The sequence below is a fragment of the Fusarium oxysporum genome, chromosome III (assembly GCF_013085055.1).
Source record: "Fusarium oxysporum Fo47 chromosome III, complete sequence".
In the NCBI taxonomy this organism is placed as follows: domain Eukaryota; kingdom Fungi; phylum Ascomycota; class Sordariomycetes; order Hypocreales; family Nectriaceae; genus Fusarium; species Fusarium oxysporum.
This window is the reverse complement of record NC_072842.1, coordinates 563,955-577,853: the sequence shown is the minus strand read 5'-3', so window position 1 is coordinate 577,853 and position 13,899 is coordinate 563,955. Positions and strand designations below refer to the sequence as shown.

Genomic DNA, 13,899 nt, shown 5'->3' with positions numbered 1-13,899 from the left:
AATCCAATCCCCTTACCTCAAACAAAGCGTCCCTTTCTCTCAACCTTCATCGCCTTAGGCTTCTCCCCCTTCGGCTCAACAACAACCCAATTCTCAACCTTGGCCTTACCCACCGCCAACGCCATCAACTGCTCATCCGTACAGCTCAATGGCGCATCTCTAACAAAGCACGTATTTACCGGCGACTCGGGAACCTTGTTCCTCACACTCCTCACACTCTTTCGTCCCTTGGTCTTGTACCCCGTATGCTTCCTCAGATCAACCTCCCCAGTGGCCAAATCCCTCCTCGACATGACTCTGTTGAAGATCGTAGACAACGCCTCAGGTTGATAACCTGCTACTCCATGTCCAGATTCGAAAATTCGAGAAAACGATACATTTCCATGCTCGCGAACGAAACCAGCTGTGTAAGAGCAATTCGTCTTGATGGGCGTGTATCCAGCGGAGCGGAACTCTTCAGCAGAGGAGAAGTTCAGTGAAAGACTGATGTTCTCACCACCGTGCCCTTTACCAATTAGCAATCACCCCACAATAACGTTCTGTGAAAACTTACAAGGGCAGCGATAGTCGCGATCAGCGTAGATCAACGCAACGTTAACACCCCGCTCAACAACCCTCTCCACAGCATGAAGACTCCCAATCATGATATCTCCCGTCTGTCCCAACCACACCTTGCCAATATTATTGAATCCCGTAGTGAAGTTAAGCGGAACACCGAGATCGCGCTGGACCCAGGGTTGGTTGAAGAAGTTCTCAATGTAAGGCTTTGGGAAGAGCGTGGTGTTGGAGTGCGTGATGTCAAAAGGCGATCGCTGCTTCAAGTCAGTATGTGTCGTAGAAAATGATGGGGGAGAGGGGTACATACATCGGAGGTAGCCTGATAAGTCCCCTGGATCCCAAAAAAGCACAGATTCGTCGCCGCAAGACAAGCTTCATTCACAGTCTTGTTATTCCCAAACCTTTCAGGATCACCTTCCGCCACGAGAGCGCGACACTTATCTGTCAACGCATAACAGCCCGTCTCCGGTTCCTCAATCTTCTGGAGCATACCCTTGTACGTCTTATCGTCGAAGAATTGAAGACCGTAGTTATTATGATGACCGTAATCAGCGTACCCCTTCGCCATAGCTCGTGCGTCGATACCAGGTTCTTGAAGACCCAGAGTCGCGAGGTTAAGAATTGTGGCGTTTGCAAAGGTTGGTTTAGAGTTGGAGATGAGGGTGTTTTGATCTTGGAAGTAGGAGAAGTAGTTGGGGCCGTAGAAGCCGCCGTACTGGAGGTATTAGTTTAAGAATCTGAGGTTGAGAAGGCGACTTACAGATGATGTCCAGAGGGATATCTCATCATTCTTAGTCTGCCACTCCGGAAACCTAACCCGTTAGCAACACTCCAACACAACTCGACAGGCAAACATACTCATTGAACCAAACCTGCGCAAAAGCCCACATCGTCCTAGCACCACTCATCGTCGTCTTCGGCACAGTCTCCAACTCCCCCGAGTCAAAAGTCGCCTGCAAAAACGTCCCATTCGTCTTGGGTACCTTTTCCCCTTTCACCGGTGTAAACGTCTGCGTGAGAGTATCAAACGTCCCATTCACAAGATCAACGTACGAGAAACCCGTTCCCAGCGGTTGGTCGATGTACAGCATGTTGACGTGCTTGTTCCATGATATGTCATTGAGGGTCGTTGAGTTGGAGTCGGCGTTTACGGAGCAGGGAAAGCCGTTTGTGTTGTCGAAGGAGGATGAGCCGGGACCGCCGCCTATGTAGATTGATGTTGGGGCTGTGGATGGGTTGTTTCGGGCCTCTGTAGTCTATCAGTATATAAACTATATAGTATTGAGTAGGGCGTCGTACCGAAGTACCAGAAGAAGAGATGGGCTTTCTGCTTCTCATCCCAATGCTGAAAGTCAGGGAGTAGACTCTTAGGAAGCGAGACATAGCCGCTGTAAGCATTGACACCCTCGGTAGTCTCACAAACAGAAGTCTGTTTAATTATTAGTCACTCCATCTTCTGAGGCCGTTGAAAGGCTTGAGGCTTTACCTTCTTGTACGAAATCTCAGCGCCATTGAACAACTTGGACGACACGACTTCTAGACCCTTTGGCGCAGCCACCCACTCTTGAGCCGCCACCAACGACCCAAACGCCAGACCAAGACTCTTCGGAAGCCTCATTGCGAACTAGTAGAACCAACAAAAATAGAAGATTGTACAAGACTGTATGAGAGGAATGATACTCCTCCTCTTTCCCAGCGATCAACTCACGCTCTTATATCCTCCCACTGCTCAACCCCAGAACATTGATCAACACATCATGTCGCCAATCACTCATCATCAAAGAGGCTCAGACTCCATGAAACACATCACGACCCTGCTTCACTGCTCTGAATTGAGTATACCAGAACCATGTTTGGCGACCCGACCAATCACTTCAAAGCATCTGACAGAAGGAAGAGAACAATATAATGCACTGATGACTGCGGCCCACTGGTTCATTCTGATTTGGGAGTGTTTGCTTACGGCCAGGGCATTGCCTGTAAGGCTGAACAAAGGACGGAACTGTTTGTTGGCGAGCCGGCCAATCAAGGAGCCTTGTCGAGCTTACGGTGCGTGGCTTGGATGCTCGCCAAACAATTTCTCCGGAATAAGGAATGAATCTCCCGTCTTTAGTACGAAGAGACTCAATTCAAGTTTACTGTCACATCAGAAAAAAGTTAAAATTAGCTATTACTATGTGTTGACCACTTCAATCTCGTCATGGAAGTAAATAACAATAAGCCCATTGACGATCCCCTCATCAAACCTCCTGCCCTTCATCGCTACAGTCAATCACAACAATCACATCACAAACATGGGATAAAAGTCAGAGGTGCAAATGATTCTCTTGAGCTGTACCTGCATCGCATTCTGGCAGCTTTGTAGTGTATAGTATAATGTATATCTGTTCTGACCCAACTCCTTTCCTCCCTTCCAAACACAATCCTTCGTATTGCATACCATTCATCGGAAGGCAAACTTTTTTGAATCCATTCCCAATTGTCCTGTCCATTCGCCATTACACAGTCTTCGCATTCAATCAAGTCATCGTTTAGGCATACGCCTCGGGAGACATTCGTGACACGCGTAAAACCAGGCTTCGCTCAACTATCCGCAGACGTCAAGATAAAACACAATGGTCTGTCACATCACACGCAAAACCCGCATTAAAGAATGTCTCTGTCCGTTCAACGGCGAGAAGCAAGCGTCAGGGTGAAGCGGTGATGATGGCCAGAAAATTCCGATTAAAAAAACAAGAGTAAAACAGAAGCGGGTGATATTCCGCGAGAGCAAACGAGGAAATCAGGACTCGCAGGTAAACATGGCTCCCAAACTCCGATGCGGATGCCCGGCTCGCCCTGCCAGGCTAGCACAAGTCCATTACCGTAAACGCCAAACAATTGTGGCCGTCAGCCGTAGAAGCATTCCCAGTGACTGTATGTCAAAGGGCTGTGCTGTTTCGGATCAAACAGCCGGGGTAGAGTAGTGATGTTGGGCGACAAACATGATGTTGTCTTGTCCCATAAGTGTTGAAGGGTTATTAGATATCAAGATAGTAATGCAATCTTGGGTTGCTCTTGATGTTGCGTTGCTGGTGGATGTTAACAATCCAACCTAATTCCACGGTCGCCGGTACGATTCTATCCTCGGATCGCCGTAGCAGCATGTCCATCAGACCAGGGAAACCGATCCATCATTTGTTGCTGGACATGGTACGACAGATCGTTGGATGGTGTAGCATCAAACGACACGAAGGCGGGTGAAGCCGACCTAGCCGTGGCTGAAGGTCTCGGTGAAGGCGAAGTACTGTTGGCACGGAACGCATCCTGTGGTGTTGAAGCACCGGAAGGAGGGCTCAAGGCGCCGTGCAACTGAAGGGTATGGTGAGCTGCAGGTCCGGCGTGATGGGCATTTCCGTTCGGGCTTCCAAGTGAGGTGGTATAGCTGCGGCGATGGTGATTTCCGCCGGCAGCACCGTCGAAGCGGGCACCGCTGAGTGTACCGTCCTTCATGTTAGGACTCGACTGTTTTGATCCAAACTGCAACACGAACAACTGTTAGTAACCGACTCTTTCATTTTGCTTCTGTGTCGCCGTGCCATCCCGTAGGCCTTGGAGACTGATGCTGAGATTCTGGTGAATCAGGGATGGGCGACGGGCACCAGAAGCGATGGGTGAAGCAGGGCGAACTTCGGGGGCACGTACAAAGCAGTACTTGTTGACCAACTCTTCATACGAAGAGCTGGAGATGGTCGAGTTGGGAGAGGTAGCTCCAGTGGTAGACTGGCTCTTAGCGTTGGTGGCAGGCTCAGGGACAGTGAGGGTGGGCTTGAGAGTCCGGACGTTGGCCTTCATATAAAGTCCATCCTTATCCTGAGAGGCCTCCTTGTCCTTCGCGGCCTGGACAGCAGCACTCAAGGAAGCACCAAAGTCATAACGGTTGGAGAAGGCAAGTCCGCTAGGCGAGCCGAAATCCTTGGAGAGGTTATCGCTAGCAAGGTTGCCAGCCGACTTGGACTTGAGACGGAGGCCGCCAGTGCTGTTCTCAGACTCGCCGAGATACTCGTGGATAGGCTGGTCAAAGTTGAGCTTAGCATCGTCACCAAAGTCACCGAAGCCAGCAGGCATCGACTTAGGTCGGGGGACATTGGCGCTGTTGGTGCGTCGGCTACTCCGGGGAAGGCCATTAGCGGGTCGGGAAGAAGCGCCCTGGAAGTTGTTCTTCCCGTTCATGGGCAGATGCTTCTTTCGGAAGTCGACCTGGAAGTTAGAGCTGCTGTTGTTGTCCCAGTACTCCTGTCCGTTGACGGCATAGCGGATGCAGAGGAAGAGTGTCTTTGACTCGAGGTTGGCCGTGTCAGCAAGCTTGATGGAAAAGGTAAAGCGATCATGACCCAGCGGTGTTTCCCGAGGGCGGATCTCGTGGCTGTAATCAGCGGCAACCTCCGAGGTGGTCTTCCAGTAATCCAGAGTGAAACGGCAGGTAACGGCCTTGGAGAAGGCAATGTTGGCGACAGCCACAGAGCCCAGAAGGGTCTTTTGGTCGGCCGAGAGCCAAACCTTTTCCAGTCGAACGGGCAACGACTTACGTGCGGCTGAGTCGTGAGGGAAGTTTGTGGTAAGGATCTCCCACTCAAAAGGAGGGGTGCGGGCAGTCTGCTTGCCATTGCCAGGGAAGGGATACTCGGTATCACTCTCGTAGCTGTCGATTGGCGAAGATCCAGCACTCACAGCCAGAGGTCGGTCCACTTGCAAGAAGTGTCGGACGTGCTCGAGGTGTGAATCAAAGTGAACAGCCTTGGAGAAGATGGGGGTACCGGGCATGCTTGAGGGACGTCGTCGAGAAGAAGGACGGAGGGCAGGTCGGACTAGCTCACCAGACTTCTTTCGCACCATTTGAGGCTTCTTAAGCAGGTCCTCGTCAGACTCCTCCTCTGATACTGATATCGAGTTGTCGTTTGACTTGGAGAGGCCAGCGTTTGGCTCGGTGGCTGATCGAACGTGTCCCATCTTACGGCCCTTTGCGAGATCACCTAGTGCACTTGTGCTGAAGCTGAGGTGTACACCATCCTTGCGGCGGAGCTGAAGATGTTCTGTGCTGTCTTGATGCTGCAATTGTGATCGTGGGGGGGATGATGAACGTTGCATGGGGATCTGGCTGACAGCGTCCCGCAGAGCCTTGTCAAGCTTTCGACCTCGAATTTGTGGTTCTTGCTCCTCGTCGTCGCTACCGGAGGAAGCAGAATCAGGTGGCGAGATGATGGCACCCATGGGCATTGCGCGTTCGTCTGTGACGGGTGGTGGTGATTGTCTCACGCTTGAAGGAACAGCTGTGCCCATGCTCTTAAGATCCTCCGATGTTCCCTGCGGTGTCAGCGTCCCTGTTGATCCATCGCTAAGGGCTGAAGCTGAAGGTGTTCGTCGATGCTTTGTAAGATATGAAGCAGATCGCGGTAGACTAGGTCTCGGACTCGATTGTAGCGACGACCGCCGACTCGCTACAGGCGATGCGGAGGCTGACGAAGCGGGAGATCGATGTGAGGGTGGCGTGTAAGGCATTCCCAAGGTGGGTTGTGTGGTGATTAGAGGGAGAAGAAGGGGGGAAGAGAGGAGGAGGTTATTCCGTGGAAGCCGTTTGCCAGGAACTTCGCTTCACCACGTGGAGGATAGAGTAAAAGAAGTAACCCAGGGGGATAAATGAGGTTTTCGAGATGAGAAGCTCTCTTCTCGTGATGGAGAGAGATTCAAGGGCAGTTGCGCGGAATGCGCTACAGCGAGAAGTGGTTTTTTTCTTTTCTCTTTCTCTTAGCGTATGCGATGAAGATCAAGGCAGGCGCAGAAGGTGATCGAGATCAGGTCTAATAATGGGGAAGGCACTGATTAGCATGGTTAAGAAACAAGGAATTTTTGTGGCGATGCATAATTAGACGAAGAAATGGGGGAAAAGATAAGAGCTGATGGGGGACAATTGGTAGTAACAAGGTTTTCACAGGCTATTGATGAAAAGTAAAAAATGAAGAATGACGATTGTTTTTAATTGTTTGACGATTGTTGCGATGGATGACAATAAGAGGACGAGTGAAACAATAGGATGGTGCTGTGCTGAGGTCCAGGTGCATCCACAGGGGAGTACAGTGAGTGGAGTGGTGGTGGTTTTCAGCGGGCGATAAGGTGCAGTGCACTACTTACACGATGAAATTGATCAATGCGCACCCCAACAAAAAATAGGCAGGCAAACGATACAGCTCGAGAAAAACAAATGCTCTGGCAATATTCCAGCAACAGAGCAGATAGATTTCCACGAAAGGTACAGTTCGGCAATTGACGGTGGTTGGGTTGAGGGTATCTCAGTGAAGTGGTACAGCAGATGGATCCGTTGAACGTGAGCGAGAAGAGTCGTCGGATTAGGAGGCTCGTCGAGACGATGATGGCGATGAGGATGAGGACAATGGCGACATGAAACAAGAAACCAACAAAGACAAAATCAATCAATGACCAAACAGTAAAACAAAATACAATGAAAAGAGGCTGCTGATACCAAAGACTTGAGAAGGAAGTCTGTTGAAGTAAAGTCAGTCAGTCGGTGGTCATAAACTCGTCGACAGCAATCAGAGCTGGTGGAGATGCTGAAAGGAATCGAGGATAAGAGTGCTGCGGGGAGCAGGTGGTTTTGAGTCTTGCGCTGCAGGCGAATTGAACACCCCAAGGTCAAGTCAAGTCAAGCCAAGCCCACCAAGGTCCCAATTAAAAAACCAAGGTACAAAACTCTTTTCTACGCTGCCTTGGCCCTGTCCAGAGGTGTGAGGGCAGCACCGGGGCCCGGCCTGAGCGGCATGGGACTAGAGGCTAGCGAGCTACAAGGTTGAGAGCCGCGTAGGCATGGGCCGTCTGGTGGTGGTTTCTTTGGGATGGTGGTGGGTGTTAATGGGCAGGGATGAGCAGTGGGCAGGATTTGAGTTGCAGGCCAGGGGTGGGCTAACGAGTTTTTGGTTGGGATGGGCAGAGCCACAGATGGGATGGGGGATGTGTTAGGGAGTGGATGGTAGGGTTTATGATAGAGGGAGGGGGTGGCATCATCTTCTGTCTGTCTGTCTGTCTGTACTGGCTGTTGTGCACTTACGAGATATCTGTTCTGTTACAGGAATCTTATCCGTACTCTTCTTGTGTCTTCTGTTGTATTGTATTATTGATTCTGTGTAGTATCCAATAGATAGACTCTCTCCATGCGGTGGAGTTTAAGTCCGGGACGACCACAATTTTGTGCTGTGCTTTCTCTGGGGTAGGATCGATGTGGATAGAACTCGAGTTCGAGTATGGAGTAGTGGAGAGAAGCAGAAGAAGGATGGTTTGATGAAATGAAGCTACAGTTCAATTCGACAGGAAGAGGCTTTTGATATTCCCTCAAAATGCGTGAATTGAAGTAATCACCAAGATTATCAGAGGCGGCGGCAAAAAAAAAGGACCCCCAACCAAACCAGATCAAGACTTGGTGTTGTGGATTTGTGCGTGTAGATTCGCGGTGTTTTTTGAGTTGGGATGGCGGAGATTGGCGTCTGCCGATTTGCTGAAGATTTACAACTGGGCTTGACGGGCAATAATATAAGAAAATAGAAAGAAAGACTAATAAAGAAGAAGAGAAAGATTGACGATTTGATAATCAGTGTGTGGTTTTTTGTCTTATGCATGTACGTTTGTAGATGAATGATGTTACCGGATGCTGATGGTTACCGGATGTGTAAGGATGCTTTGCAGGAAAACGTCAGATGGCGGCGGCGGGGGACAAAGGAGAAGTGAGAGGCGAAACCTGAGCGTGGGATGGGATGGGAAATATCGGCAATTGAAACGTGGAAGCCGATGAAAGCATATGACAGACAATTGTTTAAGGAAAATGAGATGATATGAGGTTTCTGGTGAGAAATGATTTGCACTGAACCTGATTGAAGAGAGAGTGGATATGATCTGAGCAAGGCAGTTCCGGTAGCGCAGATAGGTGTCGTATCAAAACGCGAATCGACAGATAAAAAAAACGAAACTGCTAGGATGGCGACAGTCGAAGCGGAGATCCAATGCTACCGCTACCGGGGCATGGGTATCAAGTTAACGTTAGAGCAGCAAGCAGATGGGGGGCTCTCTTGGTTTGGCCTGCTTCGGTTTGAGGATGCGCCGGAAGGTTTTAGTGTGTGTAGTTTATGGAGTAGCGAGTGGTGTTATGAATGGCTGAATAATTCAAGCAAAATAGAAAACAGTCAAAAGAGAGTTGTAAGCAGTAAAAAAATGAATGGATGTAGTAGTGAATGAATGACTGGATGGCTTTTTTGAGGCACCAATGAATGATTTACAAGCTGAAAACAGAAAAGAAAGAAAAAGAAGAAAGCTTCAAAAAAGGAAACGGGGAAAGTCAAGTCTATACAGATTCACAGAGACAATAAACAGGTCGTCATGGTGAGGATTCAGAAAAAGTGAACCTAGGAAGTCAAACAGAAACAGAAACAGACCACTCTCCCCAAAGTTGTTCCCAAGGCCGGGTCAGATCATCGAATGAGAGGTCTCCGTGGCGCACGCCAAGTGAACTGAGCATTCTTGGGACGAGGTGGGGAAGACAGAAATGTCTCTGAAAGTTCGTGGGGAGGAGTGTGCATCCCAGTTAAACTTCCAAGCTGACTGCTTCAATGGTGAGGTAGACAAGATGATATCAGCAACTAATCCACGATGACGAATTATCAAGAAAGCTACATATGTAGAGCATGGTCTGGAGAAACGAGGTGAAGCAAGCGAAGCGGGACGTGGGGAACAGAAACAGCTTTGGACCAGAAAAATAATGTGGACAAAAAAGTGCCAAAGCTATCAATCATCCTCACCTCATCGAATTGAGAGGTGGAGTCGGGTCGGTGACACACAGTGAGCCTAGAGCTTCAGCTTCTCACGCCTTTCCCCAATTGCTTGCGTGCGTGCCTCACGATCCAAAATACTCCCTGCCCCCATGTCCAGACTCGCTCCTCCGTATCGTCCGCTCCGTGTCATCCGGACGCGCCGTTCAGGGCAATGAATCAGGGCCCGACTCTCTGAACTACCATTGCAGGAGCGTTAGCTCTCGGTAGATGGATTTAACAGAAAATCGTCAATCTCGATGGCTCAGTACGACATGGTCAATCCTTCAAAGAATAAAAGCTTCACCGACATTATGAGGCTCGCATTTCCATGTATGTGCCACAAGAGTGAGTTCATGGCTTGCACCGCAACCTTGAGTCTGAGCCTCCTTGCACTGTATCACTGAATTGTGTATTTCCAAGGCAGAGCCCCTTGTTGAACCAGAGCACGGGGCACGTCTAGAAGAGCTCTATGCCCTGTAGCACGTTAGCGAGGGCATTGATTCGAAGCTTCTTTCGGGTGCAGTACCATTGGAAATTCCGTGCATATTGAACGAAAGCCAAAAAGAAGAAGCCAAGCCAATTCGCTTACGAGGATTTCATTTGATAGAGGGGAGCACAACGTCCGCCAGGTCAACAAACGCAGTGCATGGTAACTCGTGACATCTTTGTCGTCAATGACGTATGTCGTCACAGAAACCACGCGCTCATTCTTTCATTGTCTCACCACACACTCTTTTTTTTTTCTTTTTCCTTCTCTTTTCTGTCTTGGAAAAAAATAATGCTCCCAACCAACACATACACAACATCTCGAGATACCAACAAAGTCTCAGCCGGGAGCCTCCCCCAGACTTTTCCGGTGCAACTGCAACACTGGTCCTTGGACCAATTACTAAGATCTACAAAACAGGACCTGAAGCTCCATGGCATGCCATTTGCCCAGATGCTGATCCATGTCAATAACCATGCTGTGATACAGTATCATCCGTGCCCATACCCGCTGTTATTTCAGTGGACGACGGACAAACCCCAGGTCCAAACGTCTCACGATGCTTGTCGCCCACTGATCCTCATCCCCAAATGAACCTGCGAAGTCAAAGGGCGGGAAATCTCCAAGACAAAGCAAAAGCAAAGCCTAACGCTCGTGGCTGACACACTTGGAGAGCCTCCAGATTGTTCGTTCGCGTATGTGGGTCTCAGCCATAAAAAGCTAGAGCCTCTTCTCTTTTTTGCGTCTGGCACTCTCCAAGATGACAGTCTGAACACAGTCGTGTCTCTTCACCCAGACAACTGATCGCATGATTCAGGTTGTCATGAACAAGAAGACAGACTCGAAGTCAAAGAGTCAAGACCGCTTCTTTCCCGCTTCAATAGTTTCCAGACGATGGCGGCTGTCTTTTTTTGCTGCAATGCAGATTACACCATCCCCAGACGAGACTACATCCGACATGCACGGCTTAGTCAATAAGACTAGCATGTCAAAGCTTCCTGTCATGATTTGACAGAACACACAGAGCGCGGAAGACAGCCTCGCACTGGTATTGGCTACAAGAGTTTTCCTCCCTATTATTTCTCCACGGAGCTGTTCTGTAAAACATATTTGTCTGGCGCTTTGGGCGGGATGCCAATATGAAAAATGTCACAGATCCCCCACGTACTACGCACAGTAGTGTTGAGCTTGTTTATCCTACCGTTCCGAAAAACTGAAATGAGCGAGATTAAAAAGAGTCAATCCCAGATCGAGGCTCCAAGGGCGAAGCGAGGACATGGATAAGACCTGCACCGAAGGGGTTTAGCGTCCAAGATTGCGTCCGACACCAAAGAGATAACGGGCCATGCACAGACCAGATCGCCCACTCACACTTCTCAGCCTCTCCTTGGGATGCTATTTCTGTATTGGTCCAGAAAATTTTTTGCACCTCCAGGGTTGTATCCAAAAGCCTCCAATTGCTCCCCGTTATCAACTTCAATTTCACATCCAGAGTCAGAACGTCCCGCCCATACTAACAGACCGGTCGGTAGGTGGGGAAATTCCACTCACATCTTTTTAAATAAATATCCTCAAATGCCTCAAATACTGCCGAATCTAACGGCAACTAAGGCAAACCGTCTCGTTCCCCAAAGAAGCTTGTCTTATTCTGACTGTTAATGGAATGACTGTAGGGTGAGAGGTGAGCTGTGAGTGACAGCGCTAGAGCCATATCGAGAGATGCTAGACCCAACAATGGGAACGCCTCCAGAAGCTAAAATCATGGTGTTTTGTGGTTCGTCTTAACAGTTTTGGGAGGTTGTTGGGTACGCGAGCGTTAGCGATCTCACCGTGGCTTGCATTTTCACATGTGAAATTTGCTCCAAGTGTGTGCAACCACTCATCGATGCTATCCCCATCAGTCACTTTACATACAAAGGACCCTGATCCCCAACCAACCATAAAGTCCCCTGCAATGATGCGATGCCCACCATTTGAACTCAAGGCGGTTACTGTTACAGCTAAAGGGTTAAATGAAAGCTGACAGTCGCATCGCCACCAATATGCTCTGCAACCGTTCACTCCCATCCCCCAACAAGTGAAAGGTCAGGCAATAAAAGCGTAACAACACCAAGAGTTTTCATCGCCACCCATTAGTCACATACTACCACCAACAAGTAAATAGCTTCTTCCATTTCCGTCCTGTCGCATCCCGACTTATTTGCCTCAACCGTTATATTGTTTCTGCCGTTCACCGACGGGATCCATTCTCGATGCACACACCAACTTGAACGGCAAATGTAATGTCGCACTCAGCGCATCGCCCGTAACGTACGGTTTTGCAAAACTGCAGGACGACCGTTTCTGTTTTACGAGATGTGATGATGATCCTTCAGACGGGGCTCCGTTTCCTAGAGCGTCTATTTTGGAAACATGCCGAATATGCAATAAGCCATGTTTGTTCAATTCACAGTTTTCCTTTTCTATTGTGATATGACTGATCTGCTTTTTACCCTACCCCTGTCGTATGATAATGCGCGGGAGAGCGACAAGATGCGCGGCGAGATCATCAAGGATGATCGCGACGATAATGAGACCGGAAAGCTATCCCAATATCTTGTGTAACTCACGCCAGAGCCTCTATTCATCACGTAACATAAGCTCCGATGTCGCTCTGCTCTTCTCACCATTGATGCCATCCAACCACTGTAATGATATTGACACAACCTCCAACACTGCCTGCGATGACTATCACACCGATAAAGCACAGATAGCCAAACATATCTAAAAGCAGTCCTTATCAGCACTCGCACTCACTATCAATTGGCCCTGCCCCGCGAATGCAATGAGCATCTCCTGCGTTCTTCACCCTTCGCACGCCACGCCCAGGGTACAGGGATGGGTGTCAGCGCGCACACACTGCATCTCGATGTGTGAGTGAAACGGCGAGGATCTCTGTGGCTTGATTGGTTTTTGGCAGCAGCGGTTCGCAGTGAGTTTCGCTAAGCATGCAAGAGTGGGCGCCATCCATGAGCTTTGACAAGGAATCGAAGGGCAGGGATGAGCATTGACCAGCGCGACATTCAACTTGGGTTTTTTGGTGGATCTGAAGCCGCAGACCGAGATTGAATGGAGTTTGGAGTTGGAGTTGATGAGGCCGGGGTGAAGGACTTCTATCAGAGGTGACAGAAATGCTACTACAATCTTACAATAAAAATGCGGGGCTCTTGACTGGCTTATTCTCGTACCCTGTTACAAGGTCTCGCCTTTTTAGACCCCAACGAGCTCTGAAGCTCAATATCAATCGTATCGTATTCAGTGGCCCACACTAGACGCGCACGGTCTTCAAGGCAATGATTTGCAGTGAATGTCATTAATGGCATGATAGCAAGACACTACAGTAACATTTTGGTCGGGCACCATGATGGCTTCCAGAGGCGTCTATGATCCAGCCAACAATTGTCTCTTGATCTCAAGGGTTTTATGTGAATCGAAGATCAATTGCCGTCTCAGTATCAAAAAGTCTTCAACACTGCACACGGACACTTCGCCACCCATGAATCTAGACGCCTGCCGCTGTCCAGGAAGCAGATATCCGTGATTAATTGTCTCGCCTACAAGAACTAAACTGAATATGCAACTATCTCCAGCCCCTTGGGTATCAGAACATCCTCCATCCAGTGGTTAGGTGGGTCAAGGGTTCTCTTGGTCTGTGTTTATGGTGTTAACAGGACCCACGGGCCAAGAAAGCACAACATCAATGATCTGATTGAGGGTATACCAAGTAAAACCTCCTCCTCTTTTCATCTCATCATGCCATGCCGAGGCCGTCATTTTGGTGTTTTGCATGATAGCCAAGCCTCGTGGGTCATAATCGTTCATCTTTTGCCATTCTTCAACACTTGGAGGGGATCTTCAAAGGGGTCCAGCCTCAAATGATGTCTGCTACCCTGATCGTCGGCATCCCGCCATGATAATGCCACAAAAGCAGAACTGTGTGAGTGGATATACATATGTACCAAAAAC

General features: G+C 49.1%; 2 protein-coding genes across 2 annotated transcripts; both read right to left on the bottom strand.

Moving 5' to 3' along the window:
* Nucleotides 1–17: 17 nt before the first annotated feature.
* Nucleotides 18–2,176, bottom strand: FOBCDRAFT_289448 (Alpha/Beta hydrolase protein; the record flags this gene model as incomplete). The annotated part of the gene is made up of 7 exons (XM_054703688.2): nt 18–505; nt 554–812; nt 866–1,273; nt 1,319–1,370; nt 1,417–1,807; nt 1,858–1,987; nt 2,045–2,176. The coding sequence occupies 7 exons, from the start codon at nt 2,174–2,176 to the stop codon at nt 18–20; spliced, it is 1,860 nt and encodes a 619-aa protein (XP_054559663.2).
* Nucleotides 2,177–3,678: 1,502 nt separating this feature from the next.
* Nucleotides 3,679–6,096, bottom strand: FOBCDRAFT_237654 (putative phosphatase regulatory subunit-domain-containing protein; the record flags this gene model as incomplete). The annotated part of the gene is made up of 2 exons (XM_059610170.1): nt 3,679–4,077; nt 4,108–6,096. 2 exons carry the CDS (start codon nt 6,094–6,096, stop codon nt 3,679–3,681), a joined length of 2,388 nt encoding a protein of 795 aa, XP_059464371.1.
* Nucleotides 6,097–13,899: the final 7,803 nt, after the last annotated feature.